The following is a 27649-nucleotide window of genomic DNA, read 5'->3' as shown; positions in this document are numbered from 1 at the left end:
CAAATCTGTTTCCCTTCATGAAAATCTAGCATGCACATTGTCCAATCAATCTCTCTAGTCTTTCCATCCCTGTATACAAGAATAATCTTCCTAATAATTAACACTAAATTTACCATGCATCCGCCAACACGGGCAAAATTGTCCGTTTTAATTTCCTTCCTGCTCTGTCACAAAAACTGACCACATTTCCCACACATTCAAACAGTCTGCATCTGTGGCTAATTTATTTTTAAGTGCATTTTCTTTCTTAATCTGAGCAGGTTGCGCCTTAACCCCCCTGAACAAGTTAAGATTTCTAAGCCGGAGGCAAAATATCTGTATAGGAATTTCCACTGGATGTGAAGAGTGTGCTTTTCTTAAAAATAAAATAAAACAAAACCCTGTAAGGCTCGGCACTGCATTTCCCCACATCAAATAAACAGAATATAAATCATACTTATCGGGTCTCTGCTCTACAGCTACCCTTAGCCCCCCCAGTTTCGCTGATAGAGAATGTTGCAGATCAAACACAACGGAGGGTGGGGGGGGGATGAGTGCAAGAAAACACACACACACACACATTAGAGACCACAAAAGAATTTTCAAGTGACGAGAGAGAGGGAATAAATCCTTACTCTGCCACACAAACACTTCTAGCAGCAAGTCGGTAGCCTCGGAGAGAGAGAGAGAGAGAGAGAAAGAGAAAGGGAGGGAGAAATCCAGGGCTTTTGTTTATACCATCAAAACCCTCCAGGGGGGAAAAAGCACACAAAATACAACCATCTAGAATCTCAGGAACTGGCTCGGTCTGAGGTTCAGATGCTGCCGGGCAGCTGAGTCGGTACTTACATTCTGTCGGAAACTAGCAAGCGGCTATCAACCATCATCTCCGGTAGAAAATCCAGCTTGAATGAAGAAGTCATCTTCTCCTTCTTCTCCTTCTTCTTTTTCTTCTTCTTCTTCTTCCTCTTCTCTTTCCTCCTATGCACACCGTTCTGGTCTGGCAAATAAGAATGTTCCTCTTGCTTGTCTGATTCAACAACTGCACTGGCCAAGAGACAGGCAAGGACAGGTGCGGGAGGCCTCCCCAAGGCAGCAGTCAGAGTCGGCAGTTGTCACATTCTCTCCCCCTCTTGTTTTCCTCCAATCCCCTCTGAAATCTACTGCTGAGGCAACTGTCTATAGAGCGCCAGGTGCTGAAAACGGGGGGCGGAGCCACTTCCCCACTGCAGCTAGAATTTAACCCCTGCAAACCCGGGCAGAGAGCCTCGGCAACGAGCTGGACGAAATTGTGGACAGGCTCGATTTGTTTTAAAGGAGGTTTTCTTTTGGGGGGTGGGGTGGGGTTGGGGAGAGAAAAGGCAGCCAGAGGGCCAGTCTCTCTCAAACGCATAAAGAATCAGTTTCTGGATTTCCAGTCCGCTTTTGTTTAATTCACTCAGGATCCTGCTAAACTGCTTGTTGTGGCGACGCTGAAAAGAGTTTTAGAAGGGTTTACAAAACAAGAACCGCCACAAAAATATATCCCCCTGTTGAACCCAAGGTCTGTTTATTTGGGCCTCATCCAACTTCTGTTGGTTTCTCTGCACTCTGCAAAGCAGAAGCAAATTGCATTTAAAATAACACTCATCTATGCAGGGCAAAGAAACAATCTGTTAACAAATTCATAAAATTAGCTTTGGGGGGCTGAATGGGCTAAAGTGTTTGGCTCCTTGCTTCTTTATCCAAGAAGATCAATAGACAGATAGATAGATAGAGTATAGAGAGATGGATAGATAATGAAAACGCAAACATGGAAAGGTGATTAATCGCCCGATGGCTCTGATATTCTCAGGAACCCTCATAAACCTTTTTGAATAAAGCCCTTTCTGACATCTGAGAATATTTATTTTACAACATCCATAATGAATCCAGATGGGGTTATGGGGAGAAGGGGAAGAAATCATCTTATGGGTGGGGGGAAACTTGCACTATGAAGCCAAAGCAGTCAGGGCTATGTGGAAAAGAGAGAAAAAGAGAAAATAAAGACCCTCTCATATTTTACGTATTTATGGCTCTGTGTCCAATGGGCTAAAATGCCGATTGAGAAACTGATACCAATCCCCTAGGAATTTGAAGTTTGAAGTAGTCCTACACCAGTCACTATAACAAATGAGGCACTTTTACAATAAGGCAGTAAACGTTTCAAGGCAGATGTCACCCTCATTCACATGAGTTCAGCAGAACTAACTTTATGCAATAAAAAGCACACTTCTCATTTTCATCAAACAACTGTGCATTGATTCAGGGACCTCAGTGCTCTGTTCAAAAGACTTGAAACTGATCATGAGGCTATACAAAAACTTCAGAAGAAGCAATTTCTTACAGCTGGGAAATATCCAATTATGGCATTCTGTTTGCACAACCGATCCACTTGTGCAAAAAGGGCTTCTTTTCCCTCCCCTCCTCTCTGAAACCCATGTGCCCCCAAAATCTGCTCTGGGACAGACTGAGGGAGAATGGGGAGCTGGAGGGGGTGAGAAAAGGAAGGGGCTCTTGGTGAGACGCTGGATCTCATCCACCATTTCCTTCCTTTCTGTTAGTTCAACATATTGCAGCACAGATCTTTAATATTTTAAAATAATAATAATAGCGCTATCCAGAAACGTAGGAATTCAAGCTAAATCAAAACACAATATCGGCATCACTGCATTACTCTGCCCCAGCAAACAGATCTATACATTATGTATTAGATTTTGCACAGAATATTTTCCAATTTCTATATTGGCATCTTAACATGGCTGAATAAAATTATTGGGGGGAGGGGAACGACTGGCCAAACGTTCTGGTTATTTCTATGCCGTTTGGCACAAGTTTGTTTTGATGTGACAGATCAGCATCAGGTGTGATATCATCGCGGATGCCTAAATAAAAAGTCACGAGGATCGCCGCAGCCAATCCAATTGAATAGCAGTGAGGGCAAATGAGGCCGAGGACAGTGAGAGCAAAGGAGGAGGCAGAGCAGAAAGGAACACAGCAGAAGTGAGGGGAACAAAAGGGACCGAGAAGCTCTGAAAAATACAAGTGTCTGCATGAGTATTAGTTGCTGAAAGGAGCAACTTTCTGCATGAATGAAAGCAGATACAAAACTAGGTCAGTCATTTTAGCAGAGCCCGTAAAATATATTAGAATATATTTATATACCCATGTGCAAACACACACAAACACAAATACACACATATTAATTTTATTTTTCAAAACTTGTATGCTGCTTAACTGTAAATGAAACCTCTATGCCGGGGGTAGGCAACCTAAGGCCCATGGGCCACAAGCAGCCCACGGGGTCATTTAACGAGCCCACGAGCCACCCCTGAACTGAGCCGCCCACTCGGCAAGTCCCTGCATGCTGCGCTAAACCAGCATGGTGCAGGGACTCGCTTCCACAGCACCGGAAATCGCGTCTGCGCAGATGCAGACGAAGGAAATCGCGGGCGCTTACGCATGCGCGCAATCTGGACCACAGAGGGATCTCTGCTGGGGTGAACCAGCACAGGAGAGGTAAACCTTGCCAATCCCTGCTCTGAGCAGTATAAAATATACATTAAAATTATTAATAAAATCAGTGTTAAAAACAAGTTTATGAAAAAGCAGAATGAGTAAGATTGACATCTAGAGTTCTATACAGTAAGAAGAAATAACATATTAAAAATGCACGTATACATGTCTTGGTGGGCTGCCGAAGGAGATACGTTTTTGGCGGGTGTTGAAAAGAATGCAGTGCAGGTGTCTGCCTCAAGTCAATGGGCAGGGAGTTCCACAGTTTAGGAGCTGCCACACCAAGAGATGAGTTCCTCACAAATGCCAAATGGATGTTATGTGACACTTGTAATACATATGTAGGCATGTACACCATAGGTCAACTTAGAACTAATTAAATATACGTTGACCTCTTAGTGCAACATTACAGTCTTCAAAATATCAGCTTTAGCAATAGCTGAAGATGGAGAAACACAGATGTTGGAAGAGGCTTGTTCTCTGTTGCTCCAGAAGGCAGGGCTAGAAGCAATGGTTAGAAATGGCAAAGAAGCAGATTTCAGCTAAACACGGGGAGAAAATTCCTAACAGCAAGAGCTGTTGGGCAGAGAGAGGAACAGAGACTGCCTCCGGAGGTGGGTGGCCAGTCCTTCACTACAGGCTAGACAGCCATCTGCCATGGATGCTCTAGCTGCAACAGTGCTGTACTGAGGGGATGAACTGGATCTGAGGTCCCCCAATTCCCCCCCCCCCAATGAACCACTTGAACATTACTGATGGCACTGGCAGACCACATAATGATTTTCCTTCCTGCTACAGTAGTTTTGCTGTGAACAATACTGCATGATATTCAATTGCATGTTTATTGCTTCTCTAATTTCTCACGTTCCGTTTTATTGCATTACAACTTGCATTTTAAATGACAGAAGCCATAAAAAAATACAGTTACAATCAGTGTGAATATTTAATACAGCCATGCCGCAGAGCCCCTGAAGGAAGCTCTCAGACCACTGGTGGTCCATGGTGGATCCCAGTTTGGGAAGTCTAGATCCGGGTCACCTCCCAAGATCCTTTCCAACTCCAGAATTCTTGGTTTGTTTCTATTCCTCTCTTTCGCCCTCTTCTAAATATGTGTAGTGCAGTGGGAACTAAGCAGTGATAAGATCCATGCTGCTCCTATCAAAAGTTAAAATGTGAGCTACTTCGCCCTGTTTTGTTTATCCACGTTGCACCAAAGAACCTGCGGCTCCACATAATATTGTAGGAACGAAAGACAGGTTGCTCCAACGAGCTTAGAATGTGAATTTGGTCAGTGTGAAAAACAGCAATGTGGGGAGGGGGTAAGGGAAGGAACTGCCAAGGGTGGCGGCGGTGGTGGAAGAAGCTTGGGTACCTGGGGCGACGTGCCCAGGGGCAGGACAAACCATCCATAGGGGCGGGGCGCACTGTGGGGCCTCTGGAGCCTGCCTCCCTCCTCCCACTCAGCTGCCCTACAGCTGGGGGGGTGGAGCAGTGGGCGGAGCATTTGGGCAGCGCGGAGCCTATGTGTGCTCAAAGCACTGCCTCTCTACCAGGAGAGACACGTGGCTTGGACGTGCTGCAGGCCCCACGGTAAGTGCCGCCTGGAATTTTGTCACCCCCCTCAGCGGTGATACCCGGGGTGACCCGCACCCACCGCACCCCCCCTTCCTCCGCCCCTGGGTAGCAGCGGTAGAGAATCTGCCTTGCATGCGAAAGGTCCCAGGTTCATGTTAGGCTATAGTTCCATTCCACCTTAAAAGGGTCAGGCATGACTGTTGTGTATCACATGCCTGTTTACTTCCAGCACAGTCTGTTGGGAACTTCCATTGTATGTTGCTTTTGCTATACCGCTGTTTTGCTGGACACAAAGGGAAGCAGACATGTTTTCCTCTGTTCCTGAACTACGCTGAATAAAATGCTATATATACTGCTTGCACATTTCTCTGTCCGCCTTTTCTGCTGTGAGAAGATTGACACACTCTGATGACAGAGTGTGCACGGGTCTCTAAACGTATCTGAGGCTCGTGTTGATAATTAATGCTGTTCCAAGGGAGACTGGCTGCTGGCCGGTGGCTGGAGCCAACTGGGGGCCTGCCTGATGCCCCCGTCTCCCCGGCAGTATGCCAACAGTTCAATCCCGGGCATCTCCACATAGAGCTGACAGGAACCCCTGTCCGAAACCTGCAAGTCAGTGTAGACAATCCTGAGCTAATGGACCAATGTTTTGACTCGGCTGCCTAAGCAAGCCTGCAACGTTTCAAGGGTTAGCCATTGCTGATATGGCAACCTAGACAGGCTAATTCATCCTAGTTGGCTGTGAAAAATATTCCTACAAGCTGATGCACACAGTACATGTTACCCACTTCATTTCACTATTGAGAGATAACTGCTACAGATCCCTCTCATAACTCACAATCTTCCCACGGTAGTCAGGTGGAATCCAAATCTCTAGTGCAAGAGATGGAAACTATCCTTGTTAACAACTAGTACCCAAACATCGCTCATCATGTGCTGGTTCCCAAATCTGAAGTCTCCTAGGGTCATATTTCTGATTTTTTCCTACAGTGATATTTATGCATCATTTCCTGGGGAAAGGACCTTCTATACCCTAGGCTGAAATTGCTGTGGCAGTCACGTGCACGTAGCAATGCTCGTTTGCTTGCCTTATGAATTGAGAAACACAAAATGTTTATCAAAAAGATCCATCAGATATACACACAATATACAACAGATTTCTATGCACATTTGTATGTGGGTTCTGACCGGTGGGAACGGGCGAGAGCCTGCCAATTTTGGTTTCTCTCCATTTCTCATTTTTCCTGTCTTAAAGTTCAGTTTGCCACGTCCACACATCAGTTTCTGATTTTCAGTCCTCATGAAAATCCAACAGCACATTACTAAAATATGCATTTTTATGAACATTGTGCCCTGGTATAGGTATTTTGGTACACATTAATTGGCTGGAAAACTGAATTGCAAAATTCAGAGAAATATGGCATTTGAAGGATGCCCATGCTTCAGTTTGAATATTGTTTTAGAAAGGTCTAATTAGGTAAGCATGTCTTTAAATGCAAACACAATCGAATTTCTTTCCCATCATTAGCCCTACCCAAATATGAAGTCCTCCCCCTGCTACTCAATCAGCATGTTATGTTTTGTGGGGAAAAACCTATACATACAAAACTAGCAGACTACGAAGAAGTCTAAGCTCTTCTCCCCTAACACTAGGTTAATTTTATATATGCTACAGATATTTATATTGAGGAACAGCCAATTGTGCATTGCCCCAGCTTATTCATTTCATGTTTCACATTATTTTAGAGAAGGTGAGGAACCTGTGACTATCTAACACAGGTATAGGCAAACTCAGCCCACCAGATGTTTTGGGACTACAACTCCCATCATCCCTAGCTAACAGGACCAGTGGTCAGGGATGATGGGGGTTATAGTCAAAAACATCTGGAGGGCCGAGTTTGCCTGTGTCTGATCTAACAGTTGTTGAAATCCCACTCTCATCAGCTCCAGCCAGCATGACCAATGGTCAGGTGGTTGATGGGAGTTGTAGTCCAACAACATCAAAAGATTCTGCACCCATGATTTATAAGTCTGCAAGCACGTCCTTTCCTTGGTTTTACATCTTTATGACTAATATTCTTTCAACACAATCTCATGCATATTTTTTCGGGAGCAAGCACCACCTGGTTCAATGGGTCTTACTGCCCATTGAGTACTGTTGAGTGTGGTTAGGACTGCTGTCCTAGGCCTATGCAGACTTAAAGGGGAGTAAACCTCATTGAATCCAGTGGCTAACTTAGCACCACTCTTATTTTGCCTTGGTCAGACCACAGCTGGAAGTACTGTGCCTGGGCACCACATTTTAAGAAGGGAAATTGATAATCTGAAACATGTGCAGAGGAGGGTGATCAAGATGATCAAGGGTCTGGAAATGAAGACTTATGAGGAACGGGAGGGAATTGGGTATGTTTAGCCTAGATAAGAGACTAAGAGAAGATATGATAGCCATGGAAGATGGCGCAAACTTGTTTTAGGACCCAAACCAATGACTTCAAGTGAAAAGAAAGGAAATTCTGACAACACATCAGGAAGAACTTTTTGGCAGCAAGAAATGTTTGACAGTGGAACGGACTCCAACAAGAGGTGGTAGACTCTCCTTCGTTGGCGGAATTTAAGCAGAGACCGGAAGGCCATCTGCCAAGGATGCTTTAGTTGAGATTCCTGCATTTCAGTGGCTTGGACTAGATGACCCTCCAACTCTACAATTCTACTCTTCCAGGCAAACATACATAGGGCTCTGCTGTTAGAATAACTTCTTCTTCTTACAGCAATAAGAATGATTGTTTCCTGCTTGGCAGGGGGTTGGACTCGATGGCCCTTGTGGTCTCTTCCAACTCTATGATTCTATGAAGAATCCTAATTCATACACAGTGCCTCTTTCAAATGAAACATTCTTGGTGTGTTCACCCAAAACGCACAGTTCTCTTTCTCTTGGAAACTAGACCTTTTGTTATGAAAAAAAGAACAATCAAGCTATCTTTCTGCATATTTTCAGCACGCCATGGTATATCTAGTTCCCAAAAAGTATTAAATTAACCCAGCATATGCAGGATGGGCATAAAATGAAGTTTAAACCTACTGAAGAAAAATCCAGCATATGCTACAAAGGGTCACTCGATTTTGTACCAGAAAAAGGCAGCTACTATCCTTCCATGCCTAGACGAGATGCCGCAATACAGCTGCATTAAACCCAGTGCATGCCCTCCAACATTTGTCAGATGTGATTAGGTCTACTTTTGTTCTATTTTATGTGAATAGAGTAGCAGTTCCTTTTAGTCGGAGGGGGAGAGGAGATTGCAGAATGAGCTGTTCCCTTGAGAATCTCGTTACTGGATTTCTATTTGCTTAGAATCTCCTTCCCTTTTGCTTACTGCAAAACGCCTGCAAAAGCGGCTTAGAAATCAAATAAACAATGTATTACACACACAGCACATGCAGTCAAGAAGATCAATCAGCAGAAATTGCATAAAACAGCAGTAACCTCATTTTAAAAAATAGCAAAATACTGCTGAGTTGAAACCATGGAAAGCAACTACCCATGTCTGTAGGAGCTAGCTCATGGGTAGGCAAACTAAGGCCTGGGGGCTGGATCGCCTTCTAAATCCGGCCCATGAATGCTCCAAGAATCAGTGTGTTTTTACATGAGTAGAATGTGTGCTTTTATTTAAAATGCATCTCTGGGTTATTTGTGGGGCATAGGAATTCGTTCATCCCCCCCCAAAAAAAATATTCCGGCCCCCCACAAGGTCTGATGGACAGTGGACCGGCCCCCTGCTGAAAAAGTTTGCTGACCCCTAAGCTAGATGGACCACTGGTTTGATTCCTATGTCTGTAGAGCAGTAAAGGGCATGTTTTATACACACAAGATCCCAAGCTCAATCTGTTCCAACTCCAGATTCCTGTTTGAACCTCTGCCAGTCAGTGCTGACCAGCTACACCTACTGAAGTGCCATCTTCTTCACAACTATGGAAGGTGCCGTCCTGTCCTCCTTTTGCATCTTGCCACCCTGTTTGAGATTTTACTTTCTTGGGCTCCATGATCACTGCAGATGGTGACAGCAGCCACGAAATTAAAAGACGCCTGCTTCTTGGGAGAAAAGCAATGACAAACCTAGACAGCGTCTTAAAAAGCAGAGACATCACCTTGCCAACAAAGGTCCGTACAGTTAAAACCATGGTTTTCCCAGTAGTGATGTATGGAAGTGAGAGCTGGACCATAAAGAAGGCTGATCACCGAAGAATTGATGCTTTTGAATTATGGTGCTGGAGGAGACTCTTGAGAGTCCCATGGACTGCAAGAAGATCAAACCAATCCATTCTTGAGGAAATCAGCCCTCAGTGCTCACTGGAAGGACAGATCCTGAAGCTGAGGCTCCAATACTTTGGCTACCCCATGAGAAGAGAAGACTCCCTGGAAAAGACCCTGATGTTGGGAAGGATTGAGGGCACAAGGAGAAGGGGACTACAGAGGATGAGATGGTTGGACAGTGTTCTCGAAGCTACCAGCATGAGTTTGACCAAACTGCGGAGGCAGTGGAAGACAGGAGTGCCTGGCGTGCTCTGGTCCATGGGGTCACGAAGAGTCGGACACAAACGACTAAACAACAAAAACAACAACCCTGTTTGACCCTCCAACTGCACCCTGTTACCACTCCACCCCACACCCTCAGTACAGATATTACAGCAAACCAAGTGGCACATATTAGATATACAGCAGCAGCTGGTGTGGTTAGTGAGAAAATGTGCTGTAACTATATCTTGTAATCCAGAGAACTGGGAAACTAGACCCAAACACCAAAGAGGCTTCTGATTCTCAAATTATGTGGCAAGCCGCTTTTGAAACCAAGCTGAGTTTCAGAAGCTGCTTTCTTTACGACACACAAGTCTGCTGCTTAGAGACAAAGGGAGGAATTCAATGCAGAACACTTTTGAATGCCATTTTGCCTGATTTAAACATTTCAGCAGAGCTATTTCCCCCTAGTATAATGCATTTTTGTATGTTATTTTCATACAAAATATACATACTTCATTCCAGTATGCACTGTTGTACACACTCCTTGGGATGGAGAACTGCATTGCAAAATTTGGGGAAATGCGCAGTACAATGGATTGCTATGTTTTGGTCCATGGATGCTTTCGAGAAGCGCAGATTAGGCAGGTTCACCTTTAAATCTCCTTCCCCATCCCAAGGTTTAGCAAGCCGTTGTCCCAGCTTCACTGACACTTCTTGGTTTGTTTCTTCCACCTTTGCCCGAGGAGGAGCAACTGAACCCATGTTCTGCTTGTGCACAATAAACCATGGTTGGCGAGCAACTCAAAAAACACAAGACCTTTAGTAATCAATAGGTGATAGGTGCCCAGGAGCACTCCCAAGCTTACCGTGTCCCAGCTTCACTGACACTTCTTGGTTTGTTTCTTCTACCTTTGCCCGAGGAGGAGCAACTGAACGCATGTTCTGCTTGTGCACAATAAACCATGGTTGGCGAGCAACTCAAAAAACACAAGAGCATCTCCTTGCTGGATCAAAATGAAGGTGCATCTTGTCTAGCAGCCCCATGTTCAACAGGATGCGCAATACAGCCTTGACGTTACCAGCGGAAGAACTATGAAGCCTGCCTGCCCCTGTCCAGGAACATATGTAGCTGGGGGTGAACCAGACAATGTTAGCAGAAGGAAATCCAAGCCACAGAAGACACTTAAACCTTTAGTAATCAATAGGTGATAGGTGCCCAGGAGCACTCCCAAGCTTACCGTGGTTTATTGTGCAAGGAAAGCACAAAGGTGCCTGCTGCCTGATCCTGTTTTTTTTTTAACAATATGAAAAAATATGGGTGGGGGGAAACCCTAGTAAGTAGGCACAGTTTGAGGGTACATAAGGGTGGTCATGGAAGATTCCAGAAAACCCCTTTAACACTAATCTCTTGGCATTTGGTTTCTTTATCTCAGCACACCCACCGAAGTATCTTGGAACAAATTTTGCAGGAGCGCGAGGGGAAGGGAATGAAGGAGGAGGGGGAGGGAAAAGTCATTACAACTTTCTCCAGATGGACGCCACCACCTGATTTGTGATCAGAGGCCTCCACGGTGGTTAATCCAGCCTAGAGTAGAGGAGGATTAACATTCAATTTCCCCCCCTCAAAAAAAATAAAAATCTTGTGACTGCAGAAAGGGCAGCTTTTAGCACTCAGCAGCTGAAGGAGACAAGAGTGCAATGGAGACGAAGGAATGAAGACATTCGTTTAAATAAGCCAGCATTGTGTCGTTTTAACCCTATACAATCTTTCCATTCAGTTCCATATTTTTCTTTCTTCCTTTCTCTTTCTCTTTTTCTCTTTTTCTCTTTTTTTCTCTCTCTCCCTCCAGGAAATGGGGCGGGGGAAGGGAAAGATGATTCTGAGGCATTTTGGTCCATTTTCCTCCCAAGGAAATAGGTCAGAAGCCTCGCTGCCTGGCCTTGTTTTCCAGAGGCCATTTCCGGGCCCAACAAAGGCCTTCTCAACTAGGGTAGGAATGAGCACGTGAACATGGCTGAAGGGGAAAACCTCCCTCCCTCCACAAACACGTAGACGGAGAATCCCGTTGCAAATCAGCCGACGACGATTGGTGCCTTTGCTTCTTCCCCATGTGATGCAGATGCTGGAAAGACGCTTCGCATTGTTTTGTTTCAAATGTACGGCATCTTGAAATATTTATTTTCTCTTTAATTACATCTGAAAATTACCGGGAGAAGCTGTAAGGGAAGCCCTCTTACTGGCTTAAGCCTTCTGAGCAGTTTGTTAAATTCTAGCCTCAAATCCCTTGAGGGAATAGTGGATTCAAAGGAGCTTTTAATCATACTACAAGGAGGGTGAAGTAGTATGTAAGTAGGTCATAGTGAAAGCATTACAAGTGCACAGGTTATTGCTTTTAAAAACACACACACAATTAACAGTGTGGTACGCTCCTCAGAACACGCCTGCTTGCGCCATTTAAAAAAAAGGGAGAGGCAGACATGGGGAAATGTACAGCAGGGCTCAGTTTGAAAGCAAAAGGAGAATGGCACTGCTCAGAAGAGCATGAAGATCCATTTATGGTGATTTTGCTCAGGCCTCTAGCAGCATCTGAAAGACCATCATCTCCCACACAAACCAGCCTACAAGGTGGGTTCTTCCTGAGAGGCCTTTCCCAGGAATTTTCCTGTCTCTGGAAATGTCAACCACAGAGAAGACCCTTTTCTGTGTATTTATCAGAGCTTCAAAAGTTAGTTTTTAAAACGAACCAGTTCCAAGTGCGGGCTCAGCGTGTCTAAAAGATGAACTAATTCCAGTTCATGTCTGTCGTTTTTTTTCACAAGAAACTAATTCACTTCATGTTCTGTTCATCCAAGTGTTCCCTGGCAACTCCACCTGCCCCCCCCCCCCCGGATTAAGAATGTTACAAGCTGCTATCACCCAAAGATCTCCAAGTGACTTATAGCAAAGAAAAATATACAATATATAATAGCATAGGGGAGAAGGGGGGGGGGGGTTGTCTCTTGAGACAGATGGATGCCAACAATACTAATCTGCATAACAAAATCAAGTGTGTCAGTATTTTCATTCTCTCCCGTTGCTGGATGTGTGATTGTTACATCACATGTCTGTGTTTACATTCCATGCTCGGCAAGTGTGGGAAACGGAAGCCAGTCCTATCTCTTCCGTTGTGTTGTACTTTTATACCTCTCTCTCTCTCTCTCTCTCTCTCTCTCTCTCTCGGAGAAGATGTGAGAGGATACCATGATTGCTTTGAGAGCCAGTGTGTGTAGTGGTTAGGAGCGGTGGACTCGTAATCTGGTGAACTGGGTTCGATTCCCTGCTCCACCACATGCAACTGCTGGGTGACCTTGGGCCAGTCACACTTCTCTGAAGTCTCTCAGCCCCACTCACCTCACAGAGTGTTTGTTGTCGGGGAGGGAGGGAAAGGAGATTGTTAGCTGCTTTGAGACTCCTTCGGGTAGTGATAAAGCGGGGTATCAAATCCAAACTCCTCCTCCTCTTCTTCTTCTTTGTCCTGTATATATTGCTTAATAAATTACTTAAATGCCACACCTCATAGCCTCAGCTTTCAGCTTTACTCTGCTGTTTGAGTGTGCACATATTTTCGGATATGTGTTGCTGCTGCGCAATGGGACTGAAGAGTTATGACCGTCCCATGCTGCGTTCCAGAGGAAGACACCCAGAGAGGTTTGTCTCCATCTGGGGGCTGTGTGGTGCCCCCAGTGCTTCTGACAGTGCCCTGTTTCTAAAACCTGTGGTCTGAAGTGCATACTCAGACATTCCTTAATTTAAACCTCTGACAGTTCATTGTCTACAATGAACTGGGGAAAAAGCATCTGGACTAAGCAGTCTATTTATCTTCTCTTTTTGGATCAATCAATGATTTTGATTGAGTTGGCAAACATGTGTTTGCTGTGCCCCATCCATATCTAAAAGCCTCTCCTGTTTCCAGATAAGCATAGGTTGTGGGGTTTTTTTTTGGGGGGGGGGGACCAGACAGCTCTCTGCTGCAGCTAGTTCTATGGGTAGGTGCAGGTCAAGTTAGGCTGAACTACAGTTCCCAATGAGCAATAAGACAATGTGCAAAACACCATCAGGACATGTGCAACTGGGAAGGAACTCTCTGAATGACATGGTTTTGGGCTAGCTGACCCTTTCGATCCCTTCCTGCTGTATAATTCTACGATTCTCAGAGAGCAGATACCCCTTTTTCCTGAATGCACACTAAGAAAGCTCCAACATACTAAGCCAATTCTGAATCGAGTCAAGTGTAGTTCAACAATCACTAAAGCCAATAAACCCTGAGCTGTCCACAGGGCAATTGTATATTCACCTGCCTTGCCTAACTCTCCTTATCCTGCTTATAGACAGGCGCGGTAATATAGTTTAAGAACTCCCTGGCCTAGACAACCTGTTTCAGATGCTGATTGAAATTGCATATATACAAGAGGGTTTTATTTCCCCCCAGTTCTAGAGCTGGCTGTTATCTTAATTAATGATTGGCAGAAGTAAATGTTGATCAAAATTAACACCGTGAAAAGGTGACTTGAATTAAAATTTGCTGTAGCATTCTGCTTCACAGGGGGAGGAAAAGTTACGGCAACTCAGTTGCTATAGCTTTAACCCTTCTCTCTTTTTGCTTTTGCGCAGATGAAAAGATCATTTCATCGCAGTCTTCTGCAGCTTGCTGAGTAATAGCTCAGCCTTTCCCAAAACAATTAGGCAAGATTCTGAGGCAAAATGCAAGCTTCTTTAACAGCTGACTTCACACTATAAAGATAATTTCTGGAGGTACTTGGCTATTCAACCAGACATTGGGCTTATCCAACCTTGCTCTTGTCCCACTGCTTTCCCCTGGGGGAAAACACTCTTCAGTGCTCAATCGTCGCAAACAGCAAACAATACTTGAACTGAAACACGGCTCATTTTTGAAAGTTCCACTTCTCTGAATTTTGCAATGCAGTTCTCCAGCTAAGTAATGTGTGCAGAAATTGCACATAGTAGGGTGAAGTGTGCATAAAAATGCATTTATTAGTGGAAATAACATGTAAACAAGTATATTAGAAGTAACGGGCACTAAAAATCTGATGAATTTTCATGAGGACTTTTTTTTTAAAAAAAGTCACAAACTGATTTGGGGAACTGAATTTAAGATTGGAAAAAATGAGAAATTGAGACAAACGAAAATTTAAAGATTTGCCCACCTGAATCTGAAGCCAATATCATATATAATTCACTGTTTGTTGACAATCAAACTACACAGGTAGCTGCAGAGCTCCACAGTACCCATGGCAGATGCCTCCTCAACTCCTGTCCCCAAAGGATTCTTCTCTACCTGAAATACAATTATTTATCATCTGGACCCAAGAGAAGAACACCTCTGAGAAGCCCCATAAGGGCTTCCAACAACTTCCATCCCACCATTAACCTGAGCTTCAACCAGTCTATGCAGTAGGTTCACTGTTAGGACACATCAATCAAAATGCAGTATATAAGCATTACCTGATACTAGAGATGCAATGGCAGGTGCACATGCCTAAATGCATTCGCAGAGTACACTGCAAAAAACTTAGTCTACAGTCTTTTATCCAACCTTGTTTGGTCTATTTCCATGGACTGAGGGATTCAGTTTTGTTCCAGTACCTTGGACAGGGATGCAACTTGAACTATTTACATCAAGTATTCAGAGAAAATCATAGAATGGAAGGATCATGTCGTCCAACTTCTTGCAGTGCAGGAATATGCATCCTCGTACAGGGATCGAACCTGCAACCTTGGCATTATCAGCACCACACTCTAACCAACTAAGCTATCCAGGCAGCTATTCTTAAAACCAAGGAAATTAAAAATTCTGTCCAGATGGACCAATGTGAGTCTCACCAATGATCTGCTGTCCATATCAGAGAATGACACTTATTGGGTACAGGCATTGTGTGTTTGGTGCATTATTGCTTGCAGACAGCTTGCTAATCTAAAAAGGGTCCTCAACATTAGCAGTGGACCTCCTAACAAGCCAAAGAAGACCAGGTCCCACTGCAAACCCTGATTCCAGCTCTGGTCTCACATCTAGTCAGGCAACACAACTGCAGGACTTAATAGCACCAGACATACCATCAAGGGCTCATTCGTTTCTTCATCCTGCAATGTGATATCTGCAATCACCAGCCATTAGTGCTCCCTTGCTGCTTACGTAAGATAGCAGGTCAGTGACTAATTATAGGAGGGTAGATTTCAGTTGAACATTAGGAGAAGCATCTTAACGGTAAGAACAGTTTGATGATTAGGGTGACCACTTGTTCATTGTTAAAAGGACAGAAAAAGGAAACGTATCACTACAAAAGCGAGTGGAAGAAGGCGCAAGATTTACATATGTTGATTTTCTGCGTATAGCTGCAAATTTAGAAATAATTACTGCAACTGAAATAGCAAGTAATGGATAAGATCAGGTTACCTGGACGACAGTTACTAGTGAACACTGTGGTGGGGCACTGTGGCTCACCTGACCTCTGGTTGGTGGCCTTTCTTCAGCTTACTGAGAAGTAGAGAGTTACAGGTAGGTAACTGTGTTGGTCTGCCGTAGTCGAAACAAAATAAAAAAAATCTTTCCAGTAGCACCTTAGAGACCAACTAAGTTTGCTATTGGTATGAGCTTCCGTGTGCATGCATTCTTCAAGTATCTGAAGAAGTCTGTCATTGGTATGAGCTTTTGTGTGCATGCACACTTCTTCAGATACATGAAGATGCATGCACACGAAAGCTCATACCAATAGCAAACTTAGTTGGTCTCTAAGGTGCTACTGGAAAGATTTTTTTTTATTTTGTTTTCGACTACGGCAGACCAACACGGCTACCTACCTGTAACTAGTGTTATAAACCAGAGTTGGATCTGATAAAAGCTATCCAGTGTAGTCAAGTATTAGTAAACCATATGGTTTTTTATTTTGAGAAGCAGAGAGGGAGAGGTGAGGCAATAGCAAGGCTGGCACACTCTGAATGCACAGGTGAGGAAACCTGGCACACCTGCCAGTGCTTTTGCACCATGCCAACCTCCCCACTGCCTTGCCACTTACCCTCTACCTCCCAGTGAGCATCAGCAACATGACCTACTGGAGGTCAGGTGAGCAGCACTGCCTCATCACTGTTAGTGCCACCTTAATCTGTTGTCCCAGTGCCACCTGTTGATGGTTTGTCCTGCTCTCTCTTATGGTGGGTGTGTTTAACGTTTTGATCACACCTGGATCAGATAGTGAAGGAATGTTCTCTGTACAGCACGAAACATGGCCACCCAGCTGACAATGGAACAACTGAGGTAGATGAATGGTGGGATCTCTATTTCCGGAGGTCTTTAGGCAGGGGCATTCTAACTGTGTTTTCCCTGCACTGAGCAGGGATTTGAACCAGGTGGCCTTCGAGCATAGCTATCACCGTTTCCCTTTTTTTAAGGGAAATTCCCTTATTCCGAATAGGATTCCTCTCAAGAAAAGGGAAAAGTTGACAGCTATGCCTTTGAGTGTTCCAACTCTATGGTTTGTTTGTTTACTCTGCATGCCACCTTTAGCGTGGTGGTAGGAGAAAATATATCAAACAAACAAAGATTGTTATTGAGCGGAATAATCATAAAGACAGGATTTCCAAGTTCTAAAATGATCAGAAACTACATACATTTCCCAGTAGCTAATGGACTATTATCAGTACATTTAAAGAGCCTTCCCTCAAAGAATGCTGGGAAATGTAGTTTTACCCCTCACAGAGCTACAATCTCCAGCACCCTTAACAAACTACACTTCACTACACCACGAAACTACACCATTGTGCTTTAAATGCATGGCGCAGATGTGACTTATTATCGCAAACATATATAAACATTTATTTATTTCGACTTATACGGCAACTTTCAGTCAAAAGGGATCCCTGAGGCAGCCTCCGCTCCTGTTTTATGGAACACAAATTAAAAACCAAGCGGAAAAGACCCAGTGCACCAACACGAACAACATCATCATCAAAACACTAAAATGGCAGCTAAAGACAGAAACTGGAAATAAACCGCACAATAATGAAGCCATAATGAACTCGGCGCCCCCAAAGGCACTCTGAGGCAGTCTAGGGAAGGCAACTGAATGCAACAGACAAACTGACCTGGCTAGTATTTTAGCCTCTTGGCCAGCTGCTGCATTTGCATGTATATCAAAGCTATATCACTGAGCTGATTGTGGGTGGTTTTATTTTTATTTTTTAAAAAGGAAACACCAGAGCAGTATTTTCACCTATGTGTGAAAACAGGACAGTTGGAGTGTATGGCATGCCTGTATGCACCAGCCCCAGCCCCAAGCACAGCTTTCTAGTGTGGAGATATTGAGGGCCAGTCAGTGTGAGGCATATAGCTGCCCAAGGCAGGGTGGCAAACGTCATCTAACTCTCTGCCACACACCAAGGGGCAAAGTGTGGAGAAAGTGGGTAGAAAGACATTTTTCTCCCTCCCTCCCAACACTGGACGTCATAGACTTGACCCCTTTCCACAGGGCCTGCAAGACAGAGCTGTTCTGTCTGACCTTTGGTTTGGACTCAGTCTGACCCTTATGTTTCCCTCCCCTTATGGTTTTGATCTATGGGCTACTTTTAAAATGAGGCTGCATTTTAAATTGCATTTTAACCTGTATTTTAAATTGCTTCCCTCCCATTATGTTTTTATTAGAATTTTACTGGTGTTAGCCACCCTGAGCCTGGCTCTGGCCGGGGAGGGCGGGGTATAAATAAAATTTATTATTATTACAGTGGTACCTTGGGTTACATAGGCTTCAGGTTACATACGCTTCAGGTTACATATGCTTCAGGTTACAGACTCCGCTAACCCAGAAATAGTACCTCGGGTTAAGAACTTTGCTTCAGGATGAGAACAGAAATCGTGCTCCGGCGGCATGGCAGCAGCAGGAGGCCCCATTAGCTAAAGTGGTGCTTCAGGTTAAGAACAGTTTCAGGTTAAGAACAGACCTCCGGAACGAATTAAGTACTTAACCCGGGGTACCACTGTATTAATATTAATAATAATAATAATAATAATAATAATAATAATAATAATAATAATAATAAACTTCAGCCATTAAAAAACTTCCTTATAGAGGGCTGCCTTCATATGTCTCCTAAAGGTTGTATAGTTAGTTATCTCCTGGACAACTGAAGGGACAGAGTTCCATAGGACTACCGAGAAGACCCTCCCTGAAACCTCACTCCTCTCAGTTAGGGAACCATCAAAAGACCCTCGGAGCTGGGCCTCAGTGTCCAGGCTGAATGATGAGAGTGAAGGTACTCCTTCAGGTATACAGGGCAGGGGCTATTTAGGGATTTAAAGGTCAGAAACATACTGGGAACCAATGGAGGTCTTCTTCACACAGCTATAGAATTTGCCTCCCACCAGAGGCGGTGAGGATGTCACCAATTCTGATGGCTTGCAAAGAGGATTCATGGAGGGTAAGGCTATCAATGGTTACTAACCACAATGTCTATTTCCACTGCTGGAGGCAGCATGCCTCTGAATGCCAGCGGCTGGCAACTTCAGGTGGGCAGAGTGCCGTTGCAGTCAAAGCTTTGCTTGAAGGCTTCCCATAGGCATTTGCCTGGCCACTGTGAGAAGAGGATGCTTTTGGCCTGACCCTGCAAAGCTCCTCATAGATTCTTAAGAGTCCAAGGTCAGCACAGTTATTCTGGGCCAGACCTGAGCCATAAATAAATAAATAACCCCGGAGGTGTCCCTCTCCTTCTCTGACAGTAACCCTCCCTGATTAAGAATAATCTAGCTAGCTAACATGGGTGGAGCTGTGGGTTAAACCACAGAGCCTAGGACTTGCTGATCAGAAGGTCGGCGGTTGGAATCCCCACTACAGGGTGAGCTCCCGTTGCTCAGTCTCTGCTCCTGCCAACCTACCAGTTCGAAAGCACGTCAAAGTGCAAGAAGATACCACTCCAGGAAGGAAGGTACCACTCCAGTGGGAAGGTAAACGGCGTTTCCGTGCGCTGCTCTGGTTCGCCAGAAGCGGCTGAGTCATGTTGGCCACATGACCCGGAAGCTGTATGCCGGCTCCCTCAGCCAGTAAAGTGAGATGAACGCCGCAACCCCAGAGTCGGCCACAACTGGACCTAATGGTCAGGGGTCCCTTTACCTTTAAGTAGCTAACAGTTTGCTGCATTTTCATAACACCTCAAATCTGATGCCAGAGACTGCCACTCACTCTGTCTAACAGTAGGACCGGCCCTGCAGAGTGATATTCATGCATGTGTGAATAAGTGAGCTCCTAAGAGGTTGGGGGGCGGGGGTTCTTTAAGCCAGCCTCCACACATCCAAAGCAGTTTTCTTTCCTCCCCGCTCCTTGTGCCCTATAGATGTGAATAGCACCCAAAGGTTCTGCCGCAATTCACTAGCTGTGAGCCTTTCGTAATTCTTAAAATGGGTTATGTAACACCCTCATTAAAAAGTAAATGTGGGCTGCAAAGCTGAAGACAAGTTCTTTGGCTCGAGAGGGATAAAGAGCTGGTGCTTCACTCTCTGCTGGAGGAAGAAACACATTTTGGAGGTTCTGAAGGAAGGATACAAATCTTTTGACATTTGGAACAAGGGGAAAAAAAGAACCCTGTCATCATTCAGATAAGGAGGCAGTTGGAGAAAAAGAACGTAGCAAATGCAAAGATTGATTCATGCATTTTAAAATGTTGTGCTAATAGGTGCCCAGATATGTTCTTGGGAATTTCATGGAGAATGACTAACATGACAATCAGATTTCCTGTTCAGAAATTTTATTGGTGAGCAGCACTTGAGAGTCCCATGGACTGCAAGAAGATCAAACCTCTCCATTCTGAAGGAAATCAGCCCTGAGTGCTCACTGGAAGGACAGATCCTGAAGCTGAGGCTCCAATACTTTGGCCACCTCATGAGAAGAGAAGACTCCCTGGAAAAGACCCTGATGTTGGGAAAGATTGAGGGCACAAGGAGAAGAGGACAAGAGAGGATGAGATGGTTGGACAGTGTTCTCGAAGCTACCAGCATGAGTTTGACCAAACTGCGGGAGGCAGTGGAAGACAGGAGTGCCTGGCTTGCTCTGGTCCATGGGGTCACAAATAGAAACGACTAAACAACAACAACAGCACTTGATGGTGAAGTACCAGAGGAATACATGCATGCTGCACTCTATCTAAATGACCAGAGTGAGGAGGAGGAGGAGGAGGAGGAGGAGGAGGAGGAGGAGGAGGAGGAGAAGAAGAAGAAGAAGAAGAAGAAGAAGAAGAAGAAGAAGAAGAAGAAGAAGAAGATGATGATCCCCTGCCCATCTGGCTGGCAGTCACTCTGGGTGGCTTCCAACACCAGAATAAATCAATCCAATTCCTTCAGGTGAACCTAGGAAGCTTTCTTATACTGAATAAAACCATGGGTTCAGCTAGTTCAGTATTGCCTACAGTGATTGGCTGTGGCTCTCCAAAAGGTCTCTGGTAATTATGGTATGAAATAAAAATAATAAACTTTACAAAACAACAACAACAACACCCCACACAAGTAGAGCTGATGATGAAACCCTGGACACCAATTGCCAAAGTCCCATCTAGTCTAGTCTCCTGCTTCTCACACAGTGAAGCTAAGGGCTTCAACGACAGAGCATCGGTTTCATAGGCACATGATCTCAGGATCAATCCATGGCTGGGAATGCTCCCTGCCTGAAGCCTGGAGAACTGGGTGCCGGTCAGTGAAGACACTGCTGAACTTGAGGAGCTCTGGTTGGACTCAGTGGAGACCAGGCTGCTCTAGGCCAATGCTACTGTGCGAAATGAGGACGTGAAACTCATGTTAAACATGCCCACACTGGGGGCTGTCACAGATGGATTTGGTTACATTTTACAAGCACTTAGCACTTGTTAATTTTTCTCTTTATTTACTCTTTCCCTCTTAACGAGGCACATGTTCAGCGCCGGAAAACGACTGGCAGAGAAATAGCCTAGCAGAAGATGAAACTAATGCATGCGATCCGCTGCATTTGTGGAGTAGCACCATTTTCTTTCAGAACCATCTCAGAATTGTTTCAATATGTTAATAATAATAATAATAATAATAATAATAATAATAATAATAATAAATTTTTATTTATATCCCGCCCTCCCCAGCCGAAGCCAGGCTCAGAGCAGCTAACAACAGTAAAAGTAATACAGCATTCTAAAATCAATTCATTCTAAAATCAATTCAAAATCAAATTAATGGCAACTTTTGGACTAGAGTTCTATGAGGATTACCAAAGGAGGGGGTCAAGACTGTGCCCTGGCCAAAGGCCTGGTGGAACAGCTCTGTCTTGCAGGCCCTGCAGAAAGATGTCAAGTCCCACAGGGCCCTAGTCTCTTGTGACAGAGCATTCTACCAGATCAGGGCCACAGCCAAAAAAGCCCTGGCTCTGGTTGAGGCCAGTCTAACCTCCCTGTGGCCCGGGATCTCCAAGATGTTTTTGTTTGAAGACCGTAAGGTCCTCCGTGGGACATAGCAGGAGAGGTGGTCCCGTAGGTACGAGGGTCCTAGGCCATATAGGGTTTTAAAAGGTTAAAACCAGCACCTTAAACCTGATCCTGTACTCCACCCGGGAGCCAGTGCAGCTGGTATAGCACTGGGTGAATGTGATCCCACAGTGAAGACTCCATAAGGAGTCTCGCCGCGGCATTCTGCACCCGCTGGAGTTTCTGGGTCAGTCTCAAGGGCAGCTCCAGTTAAGTTAGGGATGTTCATACCCCTTGCCTTTTGATGCAACCAATGTGCAAAAGATGGGATATTTTGGCATCACATTGGCGTGGTCCAATACCACATGGCAATTTCTCATGCTACTCCCTGGGAGATGGCAACACTGGCGTGAGAAGCTACTGTCACCTCCCCGTACCAGTGTGGCTTCCCAGTTCAAACGTGAGCAATGCAAAGGGAGACCTGACCTTGCAGAAAATGGCACCGAAGCACATAGATAATGTACTTAGCCCAGTCGTTTCCAAAAGTTGTACCCACAGGGAAGACCAAGCGTTGCAGATGGAGTCTGGGACATAGTCAAACTGAGAGAAGGAAGTTCACATTCTAAGGCAAACTGACCCAATTTGCTCTATCTGAAACCATAACTATTACAGTGGTACCTTGGTTTACGAACAGCTTAGTTTATGAGCAACTTGGGTTAAGAACGCTGCAATCCTGGAAGTAGGTGTTTTGGTTTGTGAACTCTGCCTTGGAATAAGAACATGTTTCACTTCCTGTTGAGTACGTTCCATTTGTAAATTGAGTCCAACCGCTGCTATGGGAAAGCACACCTTGGTTTAAGAACGCTTTGGTTTAAGAACGAACTTCCGGAAGCGATTAAGTTGTTAAACCAAGGTACCACTGTAGTAAATTGATGTGGTAAATGAATGCATGCGTGAATGAATAAAGTCGGTGGTTACTATGGAGAGAGAGAAAGACAGCGCCTCCCTGGTGGTAGCACCTAGGTTATTGAAGAGCCTCCCTAGAGAAGCTCACCTAGCACCATCCTTGTGGTCCTTTCAGTGAAGACCTTTCACCCAGGCCCTTTCAACAACTTGCATTTTTAAATATAGCCAAGCTTCTCAATTTTATGATTGATGATGGATAGCTCAGTTGGTAAAGCATGAGATTCTTTATCTCCAGGTCATGAGTTCGAGCCCCGCGTTGGGCAAAATATTCCTGCCTTACAGAAGGTTGAAGTAGCTGGTTCTTGTGGTCACTTCCAACTCTACAATCCTATGGTTCTATGCTTTATTCTGCTACAAAGAACAAATAGAGAAAAGGCTATAGCTCAGTGGGAGAGTACCTACTTTGCATGCAGAAGGTCACTGGTTCAATCCCTGGCATCTCCAGGTCGGGCTGGGAATGTTTTCAGTCTGAAACCTTGAACAGTTGCTCCTAGGCAGTACAGTGGTACCTTGGGTTAAGAACTTAATTCATTCTGGAGGTCCATTCTTAACCTCAAACTGTTCTTAACCCGAGGTACCACTTTAGCTAATGGGGCCTCCTGCTGCCGCTGCACGATTTCTGTTCTCATCCTGAAGCAAAGTTCTTAACCCAAGGTACTATTTCTGGGTTAGCGGAGTCTGCAACCTGAAGCATCTGTAAACCGAGGTACCACTGTACTGATTTGGATGAATCAGTGATCTAACATGGAATGATGAAGCTTCCTGGTTTCTTATTCTACTGCCTCAATTCTTTTATTTTGTATTTTTAATATTTTATTTTATCTCTTTATTTGTGAGCCTCCCAGGGAACATATATCATTGGGCGACCATACAAATATAAATTGTTGATAAAGTAGTAGCCAGCAGCATAAGCATGGTCCACAGGCCAGGTCTGCTGGGTCTCACAATCTCTTGGTCAGAACCGAGAGGGAGCCCCTAAAATACCAATCTGCAGTTACCCAATATCATATGTTCATCCCTCAAATACAGTTGGCATGATTCAGCCAAATTTCCACCAATTTCAGCCAGAGATTGTGTCTCCTTCACCAAAATAAATTGGCACATGTAGCACAATGGAAAACAGGTGGGGCTTAGGTTCCCTAGTGCACCCACTAATCATTGGGATGTGTGTATGAATCATCAAACATTATTAGCCAATCAAACTTGGCCTCCCCCAATTCCCCTTGGCTCTTTTCTCCCTTCTTCCTGCTTCTCTTTAATTCCATCAGCTCCAAATTAATCATCATAAACATTTTCATTAACTATAATGGCCACAAGTTGTTTAGCATATTATACTGCAATAATGTAACTGAATGTATTGTACAATTTTAATTTTTTTTATGGGAAGAGCATAAAAATGTACCATTAGATAAAAACCCCAACCATTAAAAGGCAATTTTCTGTGAAAGCATCGAGTGGTTGTGGTTAAAAATCATCATCACCAGCACAATGTCAAACAGGCGATGTAACAGCCTACTGGCATTATCAAAATTAGTAGAGATGTCTGCAACCCTACTGAGAATTTTGGCCAGTCTATGCAAGGCTCCTTTGGATTAGATGTTTCTCCTAAGCAGGAATTTCCAAAATATATCCGGAAAATGTATATAGCTTGTTTTCCAGACAATGTGCAAAATGGTTACAATGACTGAAACCAGTGCCTTTATTTATTTGACATATTTCTTAATCATCTACCATCATACAGCAAAAAAACAACAACCCAACAGTCTGGAAGATATGCAGTCACCACGGGCATTCTAGAAGCAACAGGAATGTCCCAGAGTGTAGGGGGAAATTCTGGACATCAATTCACCCTCCTCCTGTTACTTTTGGAACCTTTAAGAACTGTCCCAGAATGAGAGAGAAATAGAGATTGGCATGTGTGAAATTTCTAAGAAATCTGGTTGCCATTTGCTGTTCTTGGCACTATTGAGGAACTGGTCACTGACTAATACAGGTTTACTAATACACTGGATAGCTTTAATCAGATCCAACTCTGGTTTATAACACTAGTTACAGGTAGGTAGCCGTGTTGGTCTGCCGTAGTCGAAACAAAATAAAAAACAATCTTTCCAGTAGCACCTTAGAGACCAACTAAGTTTGTTATTGGTATGAGCTTTCGTCTGCATGCATTCTTTGTGTATCTGAAGAAGTGTGCATGCACACGAAAACTCAAACCAATAACAAACTCTAAGGTGCTACTGGAAGGACTTTTTTATTTGGTTTATAACAATTCCAGTTCCAGTTTGACCACAGCATGGAGGCTTCTTAGAATACCAAGAAACAATGCCATGTGTACAAAATAAACTTAGAAATGTGTATTTTGTGTGTAAAATACATTCAAAAATAATGGTTAAATAGGGGTTTTTTGCATTTTAAAAAATCATATACAGTCGTGCCTTGGATCCCGAGCACCTTGCAAGTTGAACGTTTTGGCTCCCGAACGCCGCAAACCCAGAAGTGAGTGTTCTGGTTTGCGAACGTTCTTTGGAACCCGAATGTCTGACACGACTTCCACGGCTTCTGATTGGCTGCAGGAACTTCCTGCAGCCAATCGGAAGCCGTGCCTTGGTTTCCAAATGTTTCGGAAGTCAAAAGGACTTCCAGAACGGATTCCGTTCGACTTCTGAGGTACCACTGTAATGCAGAAATGGGATAGGACAGACTTATGAATGAACGTACGCAGAATCACGAAACTGTAGAGTTGGCAGGGGCCACGAGGGTCATCTACTCCCACATCCTGCAAGGCAGGAATATTTTTGCCCAACGTTGGGCTTGAACCCACGTTATTCTCTCTCGTGGTCTGGAGCTTAACTGCTTGCTCCTATTCCTCTTCAGTTTGCTTCCCTTCCTTTCTATTGCCATTGCCTTGTTTAGTCTGTTCTTACAAAAATGCTTGCTAGTAATAAACCTGATCTGCTTTCCTCCTCAGAGTGTCATCGACAATTGCCCATTGCCTTGATCCTGCCTTTCAGGTCAGCACGCACGTTGCTCATTCATTGCGTGAGGGAAGCTCTCCCTGCCACCCCCCTCCGAGATGGCAATTTATGAGCCTCACAAGAAGGCTTGCCATCGCATACCCAGATAAGACTAGGCAATTAGGCGGAAGGGGTTGGCACTTTCAGAAAGTGCTCACAGCTCAGTGGTAGACCACATGCCTTGCATGCATAAAGTGTCACGTTCAGTCTCTGGCATCTCCAGCTGAGAGGACCTCCTCCAGGGAGCAAAGTTCAGAAGGGCCTTTTGCCCAAGATCGCCCCTGCTCATCAAAGCAGCCATTGCAAAGGCCTTAAACAGTCCAACCTCACACATTTTCCTCCCAACCATCTGCCCGAAGCCACCTCTCATATTTCACTCAAAATCCCTTCAATGCCCGCCTTTTCCATAAAGTCTTTAGCGCTAGTGGCCAGCGTGACGAAGCTGCTCTGGCGAGCAGGCACCAACGCAGCACACGGAAACGCCATTTACCTTCCTGCTATAAAGCGGTACCTATTTATCTACTTGCACTTAAGGGTGCTTTCAAACTGCTAGGTGGGCAGGAGCTGGGACCGAAAGATGGGAGCTCACCCCGCCGTGGGGATTCGAACTGCCAACCATGCGATCGGCAAGCCCTAGGCGCTGAGGTTTTACCCACAGCGCCACCCGCGTCCCCTTTCCACATTACTTTATATTTAAAGGAAAAACCGTGGGAAGATTCATATTTAAATACATATTTTATTTCAAAACGTGCATTTCTAAATATAGAAAAAGAGAATTTGATCTTAAAATATGCACTTTTAACACCTTTCGTTATTTATTTTTTAGATGAGAACTTTATTGCAAAATTCAGAGAACTTTGAAATCTGAATAAATATTATATTCTGATTAGTCCAGAAGGTGCAAATTATATCAGCTTGCTTGAATGGGCTTTTTTTTAAAAAATCTCCTCCACCCCCAAGGGCTAGGATTAGGGATGGGCAAATCTGCCAATATCATTTTTCTCTAAGTTTCTCATTTTCCCCAACCATCAGTTCCCTTCTCCACATTTCCACATCAGTCTGTATTTCTTTAAGTCCTCATGAAAATTCATAAGCATTTAAGTGCAAATTTCTCCTAACGTACACATTTTCGCAAAGCAATTTTGTCTAATATAATGCCATTTTTGTATCTTATTTTCACTCATGTGTGCATTTTTAGGCACACTTTACTCCGGTGCATGCTGGGCAATTGCATTGCAACATTCAAAGACATGTGAATTTAGAAGGAATGTTGTGTTTGAAGTTCATGTGCTGTGTGATAAAAGCGTGACTTAAATAGGTTCACCTCTAAATGCAAACTGAATTAATTTCTCCTCCATTCCCAGTCAAGAGGGATGCCTAAGCCCGTAACCTGTTTTAAAAATTGTGAAGGAAGCTAAATTCTCATTGTTTCTGGATAACCTGCTCTGAGTATTACATCTGACTTCATCCTAATAGCGTTGTGCATCTAGCGGCAGAAAATTCCTTAAGCGAATAACAAATCGTGAAGAGAGAGATGACGTAATCAGGAGAAAGGGGGGAAAGAAGAGGAAACAGCAAACACAACCCTTTAAGTTTTACCACTTGGGC

General features: G+C 44.3%; 1 protein-coding gene across 28 annotated transcripts in view; it reads right to left on the bottom strand.

Annotated features, from left to right (window-relative positions):
* Nucleotides 1-27649, bottom strand: part of CELF2 (CUGBP Elav-like family member 2) — a 552082-nt gene that overhangs the window by 343561 nt on the left and 180872 nt on the right. For 2 of the 28 annotated variants that reach the window (XM_081210116.1, XM_081210118.1), the window contains exon 1: nt 829-1163. The exons of 23 other annotated variants lie outside the window; for them this stretch is intronic. In XM_081210116.1, the coding sequence (XP_081066242.1) occupies nt 829-902 (74 nt within the window). In that variant the 5' untranslated portion in view covers nt 903-1163. Of the gene's footprint in view, nt 1-828; nt 1172-27649 lie in introns of those variants that run through there. 3 more of the 28 variants (XM_081210128.1, XM_081210121.1, XM_081210120.1) reach the window with 3 other exon arrangements.

Source organism: Podarcis bocagei (assembly GCF_964188305.1).
Source record: "Podarcis bocagei genome assembly, chromosome: 10".
In the NCBI taxonomy this organism is placed as follows: domain Eukaryota; kingdom Metazoa; phylum Chordata; class Lepidosauria; order Squamata; family Lacertidae; genus Podarcis; species Podarcis bocagei.
The sequence above is the reverse complement of the archived record's forward strand: the minus strand, read 5'-3'. Positions and strand labels throughout refer to the sequence as shown.